The following is a 14,997-nucleotide window of genomic DNA, read 5'->3' as shown; positions in this document are numbered from 1 at the left end:
CAGGACTCTCTGTGAGCGAGTCTGTCTGTCTCGCAAATGTGGTGACCCCCCCCCCCGCCGAAGATGTTATGATGTACGTTAGTAAACATGGAGGCAACTGTTCACCATCAGACATACTTTTGTGTGAATAAACTATGGCTGCCCCCTGAACTTGATATGTTCAATATAATAAACTGGAAATAAAACTAAGCAAACACAAGGACACCTGCACCTGCAGGGCTCAGGAAAACCGTTGATTTAATGTCACCAAGTATTTGTAACAAAATGCAAATTGTTAACAGGTGTAGTATCATAAACACACTGTGAAAGAAAAAAAAAGAAAAAAACAGTCTGGCAACCTGTACAGATTATTCATTTATTTTCTTTAAAGCCAGTTATGTGTTAAACTTTTTCCATTCATAATGTACAAAATTGTTTTTATTACAACCGATTGGAATAAAAATGTTGGTCTTAATAGAGCAGATTTTCATTCATCTTTTTGACGATCTTCGTCAGGAGGTTCTTGGATGGACTGAACGACGACACAATCTCCTCAATCTGTTGGACCCTGCCAATACATGAAAATATTTAATATTATTGTTTGTAATGAAACTGCAAACTGGGCACATTGTTTTTGTGTTTTAAAGTGCTTTAAAAAAAAAAATTGCATTTCCCTCTACCCAAAACCCAAGAAAGCACCACTCACGGATTTCTACTAAAAAAAGGTATTTTTGAGTGAAGCTTACGTTGTGTTTCCGATCATGTTTTTAAAGCTCTGCAACTGAAGGGCGTAGGGCTGGCCGATCAAACTGACCGAGAAGATCACCTCAAACTGGGAAAATGTCTTGAGACTGCTGAAGACAAAGTGCACTCTAGAAGAAGAAAAAAGAAAAGGATAATATTATATAATGTGGCTAACATTTTTTTTTTCTAGTTTTGAAAACAAAACTGGAATATTGTTTAAAATGAATGAAAGATTTGCCATCTTTTGTGATGTGGTTTTAATGAACTATACAGTTTCCATACAAATTAATTAAGTGCTAAAAAAAACTGCAAGCCCGAGCTATTCTTTGCGGGGAAGAGTTCTTACCGAGTGTCCACACAGCTCATGTTGAGAATGTTGAGCCTCACGCTTCCCCACGTTTTCAGCCGACGCAACTCCTCTCCCAGCAGACGACAGCGACTCACCACCAGGCTGACGTCATGGAGCAGCTACATCAACAGGAGACAGTGGAGAGTTTCAGTGTAACTAAAATGCAACAATCCAACAACTAGGGATGCACCGAATCCTGATTTTTGGGTATCGGCCGAAGACCGAATCCACTGGTTAAGACTCTGCTGAATCCGAATCCTAATCCCATCCTCAGTAAACACATTAATGAAGTAAAGAAATGGTTAACAAGTTTATAGCTGTGACTGTCTTATGCCGTACCTGAAGTTGCTGCATTTTGGCTGCTGTCTGGAGATTCCTTCACGCACAACTCGTATTCTTTTGGATGTTTCATACGCAAATGTTTCAACAGTGGCGATGTTGTGTATTATTTAGGGTCCTTGCCACCACGAGACAAATCGGCATTGCAAATTTAACATGTAGCTGGACTTTAATCACCTTCTTTTAGCTGAAAGTTCTGCCAAACAACACTTTCTGCTCACGAGTTCCATTTTCACTTTCCTCAGAGCCTGCTGCATTAAACGATCCACCTAGGTAAACACCTTCCCGTAATCAACGGCAGGGTCATTACGTCAACCAGTGTTGAAAAAATTCTAAAAAGGTTCGGCCGAACCCCGTCAAAAAGCCCAATATTGCTGGATTCGGTGCATCCCTACCAAGAACAAATTTGAGACCGAATGCTACGGGTCTACTGACTTATAAAACTTAAACACGTCTGACTATGAACAAGATAAGTATATAAGTACAACATGCAGCTGCACATGTGCCCCTCTGTCAATCAACACAACCTCTCCACTCACACCTACCTGGGGAACATGTCTGCTCGTTGGATATTTCTCCACCCAGTCAGGGACTCCCTCGATGTACCGAGAGAGCAGTTTGTGAACAAGGCGGGCATTACCCTGCGACTTTTCATCTAGTTAGAAACAAGAATGTACAGTAGTTGTTCAAATGCATTACCAGTTGCAAGAATATGCCCCATGCTCAAAATATAATTAATATTCATTTGACATCTAAGATTTGAGCTCATGATTATCTGAACACACAATGAGTCACAGATTCTGACAAAATGCCTACTCATGGCATACTACGTTTTGTAGTTTTTTTTTTCCCCTCACCGTCAAGTTGAAGCCTCAATGTGATGTGCGATATTTTCCTCTCAGACTGATTACCAGCATCATTTCCTTCAAAAACAAAAACGGGTAGATTCATTAATTGAAAATAAAAAAAATTTAAATAAATCAATCTTTGCAAAACCACCAAGTCTGAAAAGTACAACATGCTTCAAATTTTCCGCCTTAAGGCCTTTTTATGGTTCTGCGGAGGCTCCACGCAGAGCTTTCGCCGTAGCCTACGTAAGTGGCCTGATGTTTATACTTGTGCGCTGGTGTGTGCGTCAGGCCGGCGTGTGTGTGTGTGTGTGTGGGGAGTGGGTGATTGAGCGAGGGAGAAGTGAGAGAGTGACTGTGATTAGCTTTGGAGCTCTAGAGTCATAGCGAGAGAAACAAAGCGTCTCCCCTGTGCTTTCTGACCAACGTGGGAAATCTGTAGCAGGAAAAGTTAACCCTCTCCTTGATTTCATGTTTATGGAGAAGGAGAACCAGGAAATGAGCTGGAAATGCAACGCTACCAAGCCACGGCCGAGCGACGTGCGTCACTGTGACGTGTAGTTACATTATTCGAGAGGTGCGCGTCAGGCTACGGCGTAGGGTCCGGCGTAGACTAGACGCAGAGGGGTCTGCGGGGGTACGCCGTCGATTTGACGCACAACCATAAATAAAGGCCTTTAGAGCCCACCATGTAGAAGCCTTTGGAGCAGGTCGACTGTTACAGAACAATTCACTGCTTCCTCACTCTTTGGTGTCTGTTGAAGACCACTTACCATCGGATTTTTCATACACCAACTGTAGAATCAAGGTCTCATAGAGGAAAGTGTAGACACTGCAGTTGTCGTTCTTCTCCCCAAACTTCCATTCATTTACCCTGAGGTACGAAATGTACAAAAATAGGTTTTTACTTTAATATCTTTGTGTGAAAAAAATAAAAATTAAATTAAATTAAAAATGAGCTAAAAACAGAGCAATGCAATTTTATTTATTGTCAAGACTATTGACAAAAATAAACTACTGGCCCTCATTTAGTGACAGTTGAGAGTAACGGAGAAAACACTTTAAAAACAGTAAAATGATTAAAGGTTCAGCTTAAGCAGCTTTTTTGTTGGTAAATGAGGTCCTAGGTGTTTTGAAAGCAAGACTTAAAATCAGAAACTGACATGTGCAGTGCGGTGACGTGGCTCTCAAGGTTGCTCGTCTCCACTTTCAGCCTGCTCAGTTTATTTGAAGTCTGCTTCTTCTGCATCTCCAGTTCACATATTTGTCTGTGGCAGGATCAGAGAAAAAGAATAACAAACCTTTCTATAATTAAAGTGTCTAAACATGTAAAACACTATTCTCAACTCACCGGTTATTATCCTCCAAAGCCTCTGTGACTTTTTGCATTTCTGTAAAAACAACAAAAAGTCAATAACTTATTCAAGTCAAGCACATATACATGAATGAATAATTAAAATAATGAAGTGGTATTGCAAGTTACCTTTGCGACGTGATTTCAGACTTGGTTGGTCTTCGAAGCCTCTCTCTTCAACGGCAATAAGTTCTTAAGGGGAACAAAGAAGGTGTTAACCAGGCATGAAAACAGGTCAGGGGTGAAAAAGGTGAGAAGGATATTACCCCTGTAGGGGGTCCGGGGGCATGCTCCCCCGGAAGAAAATTTTAAATATTCCATATTTTAAAGCATCAATCTGATGCATTTTGAGATGCATTTTTTGCCAACCAACAATATTTCAATATGCACTCATTAAAGTTAATTTGACTGGCAAAACAGTTCAAGTTCTTCTGACATTACACAATAATAAAAGTCATAATTTTTAAAGACTAAAAAGTTTTGGATCAATTTTTACTTCTTCCAACCATATGTTAAATAAAGAGTCAATGTGGATTTACATATTGCCATAATATAATCCTACAATGAATCATTGTGAAAACAAATTTACTACTTTGGCCAGGTCATCATCAAAAAAGCAAATTAGTACATTCAAGATTTTGTCCATGTTGATATTAGCTGCTTTATTTACATTTATTAAAAACGTCGCATTGTTTATCTTTTCATATAGCTAGACGTCTAGACTCTGGGACAAGGCCGTTATGTTTAAATACCTGCCATGCTGAGTCCAAACAGACAGCTTTGTCAAGGCAGTTTGGGCTTCAGATAGCTTTTACAAATCATGTTCCGCTATGAACGTGCACACACGTATTGTTTGTATCACGGTCGGCGCAGTCGCAGTCGCAGTCTTAACAGTAGCGGTAACGTACTCGTATGACAGAGTGCACGGACCGAAGCTTTGTGACTAGCATCTAATGACTAGCAAGCACTGTCTTACCGCTGCTGCCGTCCAAAACATGCACTGCAGAAGCAAGCACCCAGCTCTCTCAAACTTAACTACTTTCTCAACTAAAGCTACAAGTTTGATAAACTTTGCCTACATTTTTTTTTAGCCGCGTTACCACGGAGAACACACCGGCACCGCACTCTGACATTTCGGCAAAGACCCGCCCTACTTTGCATCTGATTGGCTAGAATTAGTTTCATTGGTTGGTGGAAATTCGATGATTGGTTAAAGTGATGGTTCGGAGTAATTCACCCTAGGGTCCTTTGCACCATGAGCCAAACACCCCCCCAGAAGCTTTTTTCACCTGGGTCTAACATTGGGAGAGTTAGCTAGAGTAGCGTTATCAGCTGAATAGCTTAGCGTAGGGGCTAATGGACCCACGTTTGTATCTCGTAAGTTACCCCACTAATAATGCCCGAAATGATACCAAACGTCTACAAGTAGTACAAATAGGTTATGCTCTCATAAAACTATGGATTGGAAAGTTTGTAAGTACACCAGAAGTTTATGTAAATAACACTTGCCGGCTTGCTTCTGCTCTCTGCTGTTGTTGTTGCTGCTGTAAGACGGTGCTTAGGCCCGTCTACAAATTACAACACCCGAAAAAGATGCAACAAAAATATTTTTTAATTTAACTTTTTTTTTAAGTAAGTGCTGTAGTATAACTAGCAGGAGACAAGTAATAATTGAGGTAAGTTTGGAGACATTACCTTATTTAATCATTAAATTAATAAATATTTTTGTTGTTTTCGGTGTAGTAATTTGTAGACGGCCCTAAGCATTCGCCTAACTGCAGGTAGCAGCAGCAGTAGCAGCAACAGAGAGCTGAAGAGAGCAGGCAAGTGTTCATAAACTTCTGGTGTGTTTACAAACAACCCAATCGATCGTTTTATGAGTGCATAACCTATTTGTACTACTTGTAGACGTTTGGTATCATTACTCTAGCTAACTCTCCCAATGTTAGACCCAGGTGAAAAAAGCTTCTGGGGTGTTTGGCTCAAGGTCATGGTGCAAAGGACCCTAGGGTGAATTACTCCGAACCATCACTTTAAATCCATAGACAGTATGGTTAAATCCAGCGCATTAAAACAAATCCCATGTGGACTTTTTAATTTATTTATTTTTCTAAAATAGTCATACGCCAGAAATCGGGCACCAGGCCCGAGTACTTACACCCCACCCCTCTCCCCCCCTTAAACATTTTCTCATTGAATCTACACGATTCACGTAGGTCACCTATTTTGGTTTCAAATTGGCGAATTTCGCCGAAAGTTGAGTGATTTTCATGTCTGGTTAACAGCTGTTTCGCCTTCTACTCTCTCTCTGCCTGTCCCTTTATCAACACACCAACACAGCCTCATTTATCATGGGTCTGAATCATTTGCCTATTTATACAGACAAGGTGGTAACTGGAAAACCACGAGCCATTTTCCCCACAGTAGTCGTACCTGTTTCTAATTCACGAATACAGTCGTCCAAGCTTTTTATCATCCCATCTGCTTCCTCAATCATTCCTCTCGGCCTCTGTTGCTCCTTCTGAAAAGACGAAAAATGTCTTTAAAGCCTCTTAACACCCACACAGACACTTTACAGACAGAGTAGGTCTAGACCACACTATATCATTTGCAGAGAGCCAACAATTCCCCAAGAGAATGCATGCGGCAGAAACCTTGAACAGGTGGGCAGCCAGGGGTGGGAGAGAGATAGAGATGCACAGCAACTACAATAATACCCAACTATAATATTTATAGAAATATGACTATAAAATGTATAGGAGTGGGTATAATGTAATGACATGATACACAGTGGCAATTGTAGTAACCGTAAAGATAATAGAACTGTGACTTTAAAAAAAAAAAAAAAAGCTCGATGGGAGTTTATTAGGTTACAAATCTTCACCTACCAATAACAGGGTTTCTGCTAGTCAAATTTAAGACTTTAAAACATTTATGAAAGAAATTTAAGACCTATATCACGACATAAAAGTACAACGAAATGCAGTCACAACAGTACTTGCAAAAAAATAAAATTATTAAAACTGAATAAAAGCAACACAGAGTAATAATGATCTGTACATATATGGCAAATTATATTTAGACTAGTAAACCAAAGAACTGCAGAATATAAAGCAACATTTCAATGAGCATTAGAGGTAGCGTTACATGGTGGTAGGAAAATTTAAGACCGGTTTAAAATTATTGAAGACATAGAACACAATACCTTTGCAAATTTAAAGTGCTCATATTATGCTCATCTTCAGGTTCATAATTGTAGATAATTTAGACGTTATATCAGAATAGGTTTACACTGTTTAATTTTCAAAAAACACCATATTTTTCACCCTGTGTGTTGAGCTCTCCGTTTTAGCTACAGAGTGAGGCATCTCACTTCTATTCCATCTTTGTTGGGAGTCGCACATGTGCAGTAGCTAGGTAAGGACTACTAGCCAGTCAGAAGCAGAGTATGAGGGCATGCCATGCTAGCAGCTAGGTGAGCATTATAACGTGTGTTACAAAGTGACACGTTTGTCACGTAAGTAAAGGCTGTGCAGTGTTCTCTGTTGGAGATGGTAAGTCCCTTTGGGGTGGACTTTGGGCTTTTTCACTTTGTAAACCTATTACATGCACACAAAAAAGATATATAAACACAATAAAAGGAAAGGGAAAAAGCCAAAAAAGCATAATATGAGCTTTTAAAGACTTTTAAAAAGGCCTGAAATTTTGATTTTGAAATTTTAGACTTTTTAAGACCCCGCAGAAACCCTGAATATGAATGATGAAGGTGTAATTTGTCCTGCCCTAACAGGTGGAACAAAGCTAACAGGAGACTCAGGAAGATGTCTAATCAGCCAGATTAACAAAAAAAAATAAATACATAAAACTGTGGGTGTTCAGAACCTTTAACCTTACATGCTCTCAAAAGATCTCTGATGTTATCATCCAGTATTGCTGTGTGAAGGATCTTACCAGATTAGCCTGCACAAGATTGGAGTACAACACCTCCTTCATTTCATGCGACTGAACTTTGCTCAACTTTCTGAACAGGTTATGTCTCTCTTTTAGTTTGGCACCAAAAGATTTGAGCTGTGAATTCAAACAGACACAGTGAGGGTCAGGAATAAGATGCTACATCTACAGAATCAGCAAATGGCATCCGCTAAACTAAAAAACATGCTTTTTAATGCATCCTTTTAACAAAATGACAATCCTACTCAACAGGTCACATGAACATAGTCATCATGGTAACAAAGAAGAAAACAAATTGCAATTTGAAAAAATACATTGAGTTATCATTTTAATACCTCTTTCTCTGAATAATTTCTCACTTCTTCCCACAAAGGTCTATTAACAATCTTCAGTTGTTTGTCTAGGTCCCGCATTCGCTCCTTCAACCTGGGAAGAGAACAAAACAGGCCTGCTTTAGAACTTCAGTTGTAAGTAAGCACCTATTTTTTTTAAATTCTTATAACTTGGGTTGGGTACTGAAACCCGGTTCCACTATGGTACCGGTTCCTACGCAAACGGTAGTATTTGGACCGGATTAGAACGCGAATTTCGGTTACGACTGAAACTCTGTCGCTCCGGACAGCGGCAGACTCTCCCCCTTCTCCCTTACGTAAAAATATCACCCTCTCTCTGTAGTCTAACGTTAGCTAGCTACCGTAAATGAAGGCTACTTTTAAAATGGCCTATTTTCCCTCTGGGCTCACCAAAACGGACGTGAAAGCATATTAACCATTCACTGACTGCACGTGATCGCTAGTAAACATTACACTTACTCTGCTAGTCTATCGTTCAAGACAAGACCCTGTAGCCTGGTGGTGGGGGAGGCGAGACAGCCTCCCCAAATTGTCTGCCCTTTCAAACTCCTACCTGTGTGTGTACAGACCTCTTGGACAACGTCTGAGAGTTTTCTCCTATGCAGGACATGTCATAAGTCAGGGTAGGTGTCCTATCTTGCCAGAGAAGGCAAATATGGTCACTTTTCTGCAAAAGAACTGCTAGTTTGAAGCTGGTTGGCATACCAACTCAGCATCATTTATTTTGTTGTTACTTGTTAATAGTGTAACTGTTATTTGTTAAATTATTGTAGTTGTGCGTTAGGTTTTCTTATTATATATTTAAGTCCTTTAAAACGTTAATATATTGTCAAATTTAAATAATTTTCAATAAAAAAAAAGAAACTCCATAAAAAGCCTTTTTATGTCATTTTTCAGTTTTTCAAGAATCTGTTTAGGAATCGGAATCGTTTTAAAAGTACCGGTTCGGCATCGGAATCGTAAAAATCCAAACTTGATACTTTTGACAATTTTTTTTTATTATTATTTTTTTACCCCAGAAAAAAAAAAAATTATGCTTTTAATGCTTTCAAGATTATTTCTTTTTTTTTTTTTTATGTTTAACCCTCTCTTTTTTTTCCATGCTATTTTTTCAGCGTTTGTTCCGATGTTCTTTTTGGTGCTTTTGACGTTTTCTGTTTGTTTTCTTAACGCTTTTTTAAATTTTGGACTTTTAACGAAGTTGGATTTTTCCAACGTCTTAATCAATGTTTTTGACGCTTTTTCTTTCTTTCAAAAAAACTATTTGTATTGGGGCCAGTAAAAATTGACTTCGGGAAAGTACAATATTTTTTCCCTTGCCAGAAAGGACAAGTGAAAAAACAGCTTAACGTTAAACATCTGTAAATGTGTTAAACAATCTTGAGTGTACACACCCCTCCACCATCTCTGTAAGGTTGAGGACATCGGTCTCATACACCGTCTGTTTAGGACGGTTGATGTGCCTGTCTTTCAATAAATCCATCGGTGTGCGATCTGTGTCTGACAAAAGCTGCAAAAACAAAATAAAAAAGGCAAGTCACTACATTTGGTCAGTGTTTTTCATATATTCTTTAATATTAATGAAGATTAACCTACTCTGCCAGGAAGGATGCTTTGCCGAGGATTATGGATGACAAAGTCTATGTTGAAGAGTTGAAAGAACTCTAACAATGTAATGGTGCCATCATCGAGTTTCTGTAATCCAAACATTGAGGGCAATAAATAACCAGCGTAAAAAAAAAAAAAAAGAATATTTCAAAGATGTATTTTTAAAATATGTTAATAATATACCCTCTGAACATCATTGGCGTAGTCTTCCAGCTGGGATTCAAACAGGCTTTGTTTGTAAGCTGGAAAAAAAACAATAAAAACAATTGATTTTCCAGAATCTAGGGAAGCACAATTATGTCAGGACGGTACCACTAAACAAGGATCTTTATACTACACCAGAGTTTCTGAAGGTTACACCAAGTCAAATTTAAGACTTTTTAATTACTTTAAGACCATTACGAATTAAATTTAAGACCTTTCATCACAACATAAACTGAGCCCTAAATTAAAAAAAGAAAAAAAAGAAAAAGAAAAAAAAAGACGATTTTCAAACCAATCGCTAAACTTGCACTATCCCCAAAGCTGAAGAATAAAATCTGTTTTATGTCTATGGTACAATCCGAAAAAGACTTACGCCAATAACACAAAAGCTGATTGGCTGCAATATGTTGCAGGTTGGTCTCATTTGTAGTCGTAATACATCCATATTCTATTTGGACGAGCGAAAGAAAGAACTACAACACTAGGAAAAAATAAAAAAAATAAAAATAAAAAGCACATGCATGGATGTAGGAAAATTAAGACCGGTTTAAAAATTATTTAAGACATAGAACACACAACTTTCAGTGAATTTAAGGGGGCTTTCACACCTGAAAGTCCGGACCAAGGTTCATGTTTTTGTGACATTGTATACATTTGATCCGGTAAGTTTTGGTTTCACACTGCAGTTGTGCAAGCACATAAAAGATCTATACGTGACAAAACTACATCATGTACGTGAGCTGCGTCTCCAGATACTTATAATTGATTGGTTTGTAGACGGGCTTCCCTGTCCTCTCTTATTCTCTCTCTGTGTCGGAGATTTTTCAACCTACCGGACCATGGTTCAGTTTGATCCAGACCGAGACTACCTCTTTTGGTCGGACCAAATTTCGGTCGTTTGGTCCGGAGGGAGGTTTCACACCTGTAATTTTGGTTCGGATCAAACTGAAAAGTCCGAAGGTCCGGACCAAACAAGAAAGGTGTGAAAGTCCCCTAAAGACTTTTTGGGCCTAAAATTTTCATTTTGAAATTTTAAGTCCCCACGGAAACACTGTACAAGTGAGTTCATAACTTACTTGATTCAAATGTAGCTTCACATCTGATGCTGGCTGTGTGACTGCTGTTAGAGTAATCTGTGGTCTGTGTAGTCATGCTTGGAACTGTAGTAGCGTTGCTGTCACACTCCACAACATGAGACTGAAATCCCTGGCAACAAATAAAACAAAGGGGGAAAATAGAAAACAAATAACAAACCGTGATATAATATAAATTCTCAGATAAAAGTCGGTATTCAAGTGAAGAGCTGAACTACTGATTGTCTGCTTATGATATGGTAATAGATTAGTTTCTATCGGCATAGTACATGGTAAATACAGTCACAGCAAATGTCCCCTATATTTCCATTATATTCCTGTTAATTCCTGTGGAAATCTACTCTTTGTAAGTGTGGATGAGTTCCCATCAATTAATTTTTATTAAATAGACAAAACTGGTAATAGTTAATACAAACCAAATTTCTTCAAGAGAAGAAGAACTCAGAGTAGCAGATTGGTGAGAATAAGATGACTATGTATTAATGGAATCGGTGCTGAGGAAATGTACACAATCCTAAAATGATCAGGACCTCAGGTAAACATGGAGGAAGTATTGAGTTTGCATCAACAGGAAATTAAACCGTGAATAATAAATAAAAATAAATACATTTATCAGGAAACAGTGAGGTTTCTCACAAAAAAAATGTGATGAATATACTTTTAAATTAGGAAGATAAAGATTTAAAGCAACACTATGTAACTTTTCCCACTTCGGTCCCCCTACAGGTTGTCTCATTGGAACTACAGTTCGCGCTAAAGGTTACATAGTGTTGCTTTAAGGAATATTAAGATAAATAAAAAAAAAATAATAATAATAATAATAATTAAAAAAAAGGTAAATAAAGACCCTCTCATTATTTGAAAACATAAAATACTCTAACTTGACCTACCATTTCAACATCAGTGGTCGCCACGGTGGATACTTTCAGTCTCTTCTCATCCGCCACATTATTTTCATCTGCTGGCACAGGTCTCTTTTTTCCACTGACAGGACTAATAAAGTCCTTTTCAGATATATCTTGCTCTAAACACTCATCCATGTCTAACTCTTGGGAAGCAATCACTTTTTCAGTGGCTTTCTGAGGACTCATTATGTCCAAGGTTTCAGACATATCTTCATAGCTACCAAGCTCTTCATTGTAAATATCACTCATATCATCGACAAAGTTGCTCAGTTGATTAGTAACATTGACAGTGACTGTCCTTTGAGGTTTGTCCACAGAATTCCCATTCTTTGGATCATCCGGTTTGCTTTTTTGGGGGAGTTTTGCCTTAAAGGTTCCAATTGAGAGTCTGGACATAAGTTGTTTAGTTTTCAAGTTGAAAGGAGTTGTAGTAGCAGAGGGTTGCTCTCCTTGCAGAAGACATGGAGCTTGTGTATTTTCTTCTGTGTTTACCAAACCCATCTCAAGTTGAGGCTCTGTTACAGGCAGGGATTTGGTTTTGTCGTTTGAGGTTTTGTCCATGTCCCGTTCCAGGTGAGGCAAGGGTGCTGTGCGGCTGTCCATGGCAATAATATCAGGGGCTGTACTCACCATGTGACTCAAACGCCTTACTTTTGACTTAAGATCGGCTAAGCTCATCCGTTTGGACTTCCGTGAAGGCGCTGTATCAACATCATGGTCAACAGCACAAGGTGAATTCCCCATCTTCTGTGATAAAGTACAAGTCAGATTTTTTGATTTGGGTTCCTTACTGGTGCCAGTTTCATCTGAGTCAGGAGAATTGAGAAGGTTTGGGATTTCCACTCCGCCAGGGTTGGAGGATCCCAGTGCTTCATTTCTCTGTTGTGGAGCTGCCTCGGTTTTCTTCAAATGGTCAGGATTGGGGTACAAGTCCTGTGTGGAAGAAAGGCATTGAGGTGGCTCACCTGTATACGTTTGTCCCAAAATGGCGCCTGTTTGAGCTTCAGTCATATTCATTCTTACATCGTGCTCTGGACCGTCGGTCATGGTTTTATTCACTGGTCTCTCCAAGACAGCAGAAACAAAAGGTAAAGCTACCTTTTCAGTATCCACATCAGGCTTCTGTGTTTTAAGTTGGTCCAGTAAGCCATCTGTGTCTGGAGTTTCTTGAGGGGATGGTGCAGAAGGAGCCACTGCTCTGGCCCAGGGGTCACTCATCCTAGACAGGGAGTTTTTAAACCCTGGATCCAAAATGTGTGCAGATGAAGATTGGTTTCCGCGCGGACGATGGGTCTTCTTTGCAGATAAAGGAAAATCCACATCTTCATGGGTGAATAAAATATTAGAATCTCGGTGTGGAAGAAGTGAATCTGATACTGAATTGCTGGCAATATTTACAGTGAGACATTGGGTCACATCCATAGCTGCATCATTGTCAGTGAACCTCATTGTCTTCTCTCCACCAGCAGGTAAAATGTCCACATCTTGGTGTGACGGTGGTTCGAAATCAGTGGCAATGTTTACAGTGTGACTTCTTGTCACATCCATAGCTGCATCAGTTGTGTTAAATCTCATGGTCTTCTCTCCACCAGCAGCTAAGGAGTCCACATATTGGTATGGATGCAGTTTTAAATTAGTGGCAATGTTTACAGTGTGACTTCTTGTCACATCCATAGCTGCATCAGTTGTGTTGAATCTCATGGTCTTCTCTCCAAAAGCAGGGGAAAAGTCCAGATTTTGGTGTGGCTGCACTTTTAAATCAGTGGCAATGTTTACAGTGTGACTTCTTGTCACATCCATATCTGCATCAGTTGTGTTGAATCTCATTGTTTTCTCTCCACCAGCAGGTAAGGAGTCCACATATTGGTGTGGCTGCAGTTTTAAATCAGTGGCAATGTTTACAGTGTGACTTCTTGTCACATCCATAGCTGCATCAGTTGTGTTGAATCTCATGGTCTTCTCTCCAAAAGCAGGGGAAAAGTCCAGATTTTGGTGTGGCTGCAGTTTTAAATCAGTGGCAATGTTTACAGTGAGACTTCTTGTCACATCCATAGCTGCATCAGTTGTGTTGAATCTCATGGTCTTCTCTCCAAAAGCGGGGGAAAAGTCCAGATTTTGGTGTGGCTGCACTTTTAAATCAGTCGCAATGTTTACAGTGTGACTTCTTGTCATATCCATACAGGCATCGTCAGCAGTAAACTTCACCGTTTTCTCTATACGGAAGTCTTCAGCATCGAACTTGACCTGAGGAAAACAAATCGTAACTTTTATTAGGACACCGAGTTAAACATTATTTCATAATCAAAGCGGTTTGCTGTTTCAGTGCCACCATCCATAAAAGGTCCTCTATCCCTTTCTAAAGCAAATAAACTAGTAAGATCAGTTGTTCTTTACACCTTCAAAAAAAAAAAAAAAAAAAGGTATAGTGGAGGATTATCCCGAATTTTAGAAAGGAACCGCACTCTCCACTTTTTGAAAAAAATGCACATGCGCAACACTCTACCTGCTCCAGAGAGGGAACGCCTATTAAACGTGTGCACGAGAGTGCACCGTTTCCAAGTTGCTGTCGGCATGGCTCATACAAACCTACTTTCCCAAAGAAGATTTGCACTTTTTCACAAATGAAGAGGTTTACCGTGTCTGCGCGGTGCGTGACTTGTGCCAGGGCTAGCATCGCTAATCATAGCAACATCAACTTTTACTAGAAGTGATTTTAAATGGATTTCTCCAAATAGCATGCCAAACTTTACCTGTTGAGTAGAAACTTCGCGACTGAGGCATCAGTGGGAAGCCCAACCTGTGCTTTTAGCGCATGCCAGCGTGTGAAATATTCTCCCAAAAACACTCCGGTCTTGTTTCTTTCTTCAGAGGCCTTTCTCTTCTTGTCATACAATTTCTAGACACTTTTTCTCTTGCGACCCTCAGACATTTTGAAAAAACACGGTGAGAACGGCGAGCTTCAATGAATGGCTGAAACCGTAGCTCACTACCTATGCTCACCACACATATACACCTGAAAGTGCGCATGCGCAGAAAGCGAAAACTACATAGGGACGAGCACGTACGACGGCCTTACGTAAACATATCACCAGAATGATTGACAACTAGGAGGACCAATAGTCTTGATGATCCACCCGGAAAAAGAAAATCCTCCATAATACCTTTAACAAATGTGTTTATTTTGGGAGATGTGAATCAATTATCACTTAAGCGGGATTTATGCTTATGCGGAGGCTCTACGAGGAGCCAACGCCATAGCCTACATAAGT

General features: G+C 39.5%; 1 protein-coding gene across 2 annotated transcripts in view; it reads right to left on the bottom strand.

The window, feature by feature from the left end:
* Window positions 1–341: 341 nt before the first annotated feature.
* Window positions 342–14,997, bottom strand: part of knl1 (kinetochore scaffold 1) — a 22,476-nt gene continuing 7,820 nt past the window's right edge. For both annotated transcript variants that reach the window (XM_039781433.1, XM_039781432.1), the window contains exons 16-32: window positions 11,714–13,972; window positions 10,806–10,935; window positions 9,709–9,767; window positions 9,514–9,612; window positions 9,312–9,427; window positions 7,900–7,990; window positions 7,565–7,681; window positions 6,047–6,134; window positions 3,743–3,805; window positions 3,611–3,650; window positions 3,423–3,527; window positions 3,033–3,133; window positions 2,269–2,334; window positions 1,957–2,066; window positions 1,070–1,191; window positions 726–851; window positions 342–547 (exon numbers count right to left, since the gene is read on the bottom strand). In XM_039781433.1, the coding sequence (XP_039637367.1) occupies window positions 451–547; window positions 726–851; window positions 1,070–1,191; window positions 1,957–2,066; window positions 2,269–2,334; window positions 3,033–3,133; window positions 3,423–3,527; window positions 3,611–3,650; window positions 3,743–3,805; window positions 6,047–6,134; window positions 7,565–7,681; window positions 7,900–7,990; window positions 9,312–9,427; window positions 9,514–9,612; window positions 9,709–9,767; window positions 10,806–10,935; window positions 11,714–13,972 (3,789 nt within the window). In that variant the 3' untranslated portion in view covers window positions 342–450. The remainder of the gene's footprint in view (window positions 548–725; window positions 852–1,069; window positions 1,192–1,956; window positions 2,067–2,268; window positions 2,335–3,032; window positions 3,134–3,422; window positions 3,528–3,610; window positions 3,651–3,742; window positions 3,806–6,046; window positions 6,135–7,564; window positions 7,682–7,899; window positions 7,991–9,311; window positions 9,428–9,513; window positions 9,613–9,708; window positions 9,768–10,805; window positions 10,936–11,713; window positions 13,973–14,997) is intronic.

This window comes from Perca fluviatilis, chromosome 18 (assembly GCF_010015445.1).
Source record: "Perca fluviatilis chromosome 18, GENO_Pfluv_1.0, whole genome shotgun sequence".
NCBI classification, from domain to species: domain Eukaryota; kingdom Metazoa; phylum Chordata; class Actinopteri; order Perciformes; family Percidae; genus Perca; species Perca fluviatilis.
Note: the sequence above shows the minus strand (reverse complement) of the source record. Positions and strands in the feature narration are given on the sequence as shown.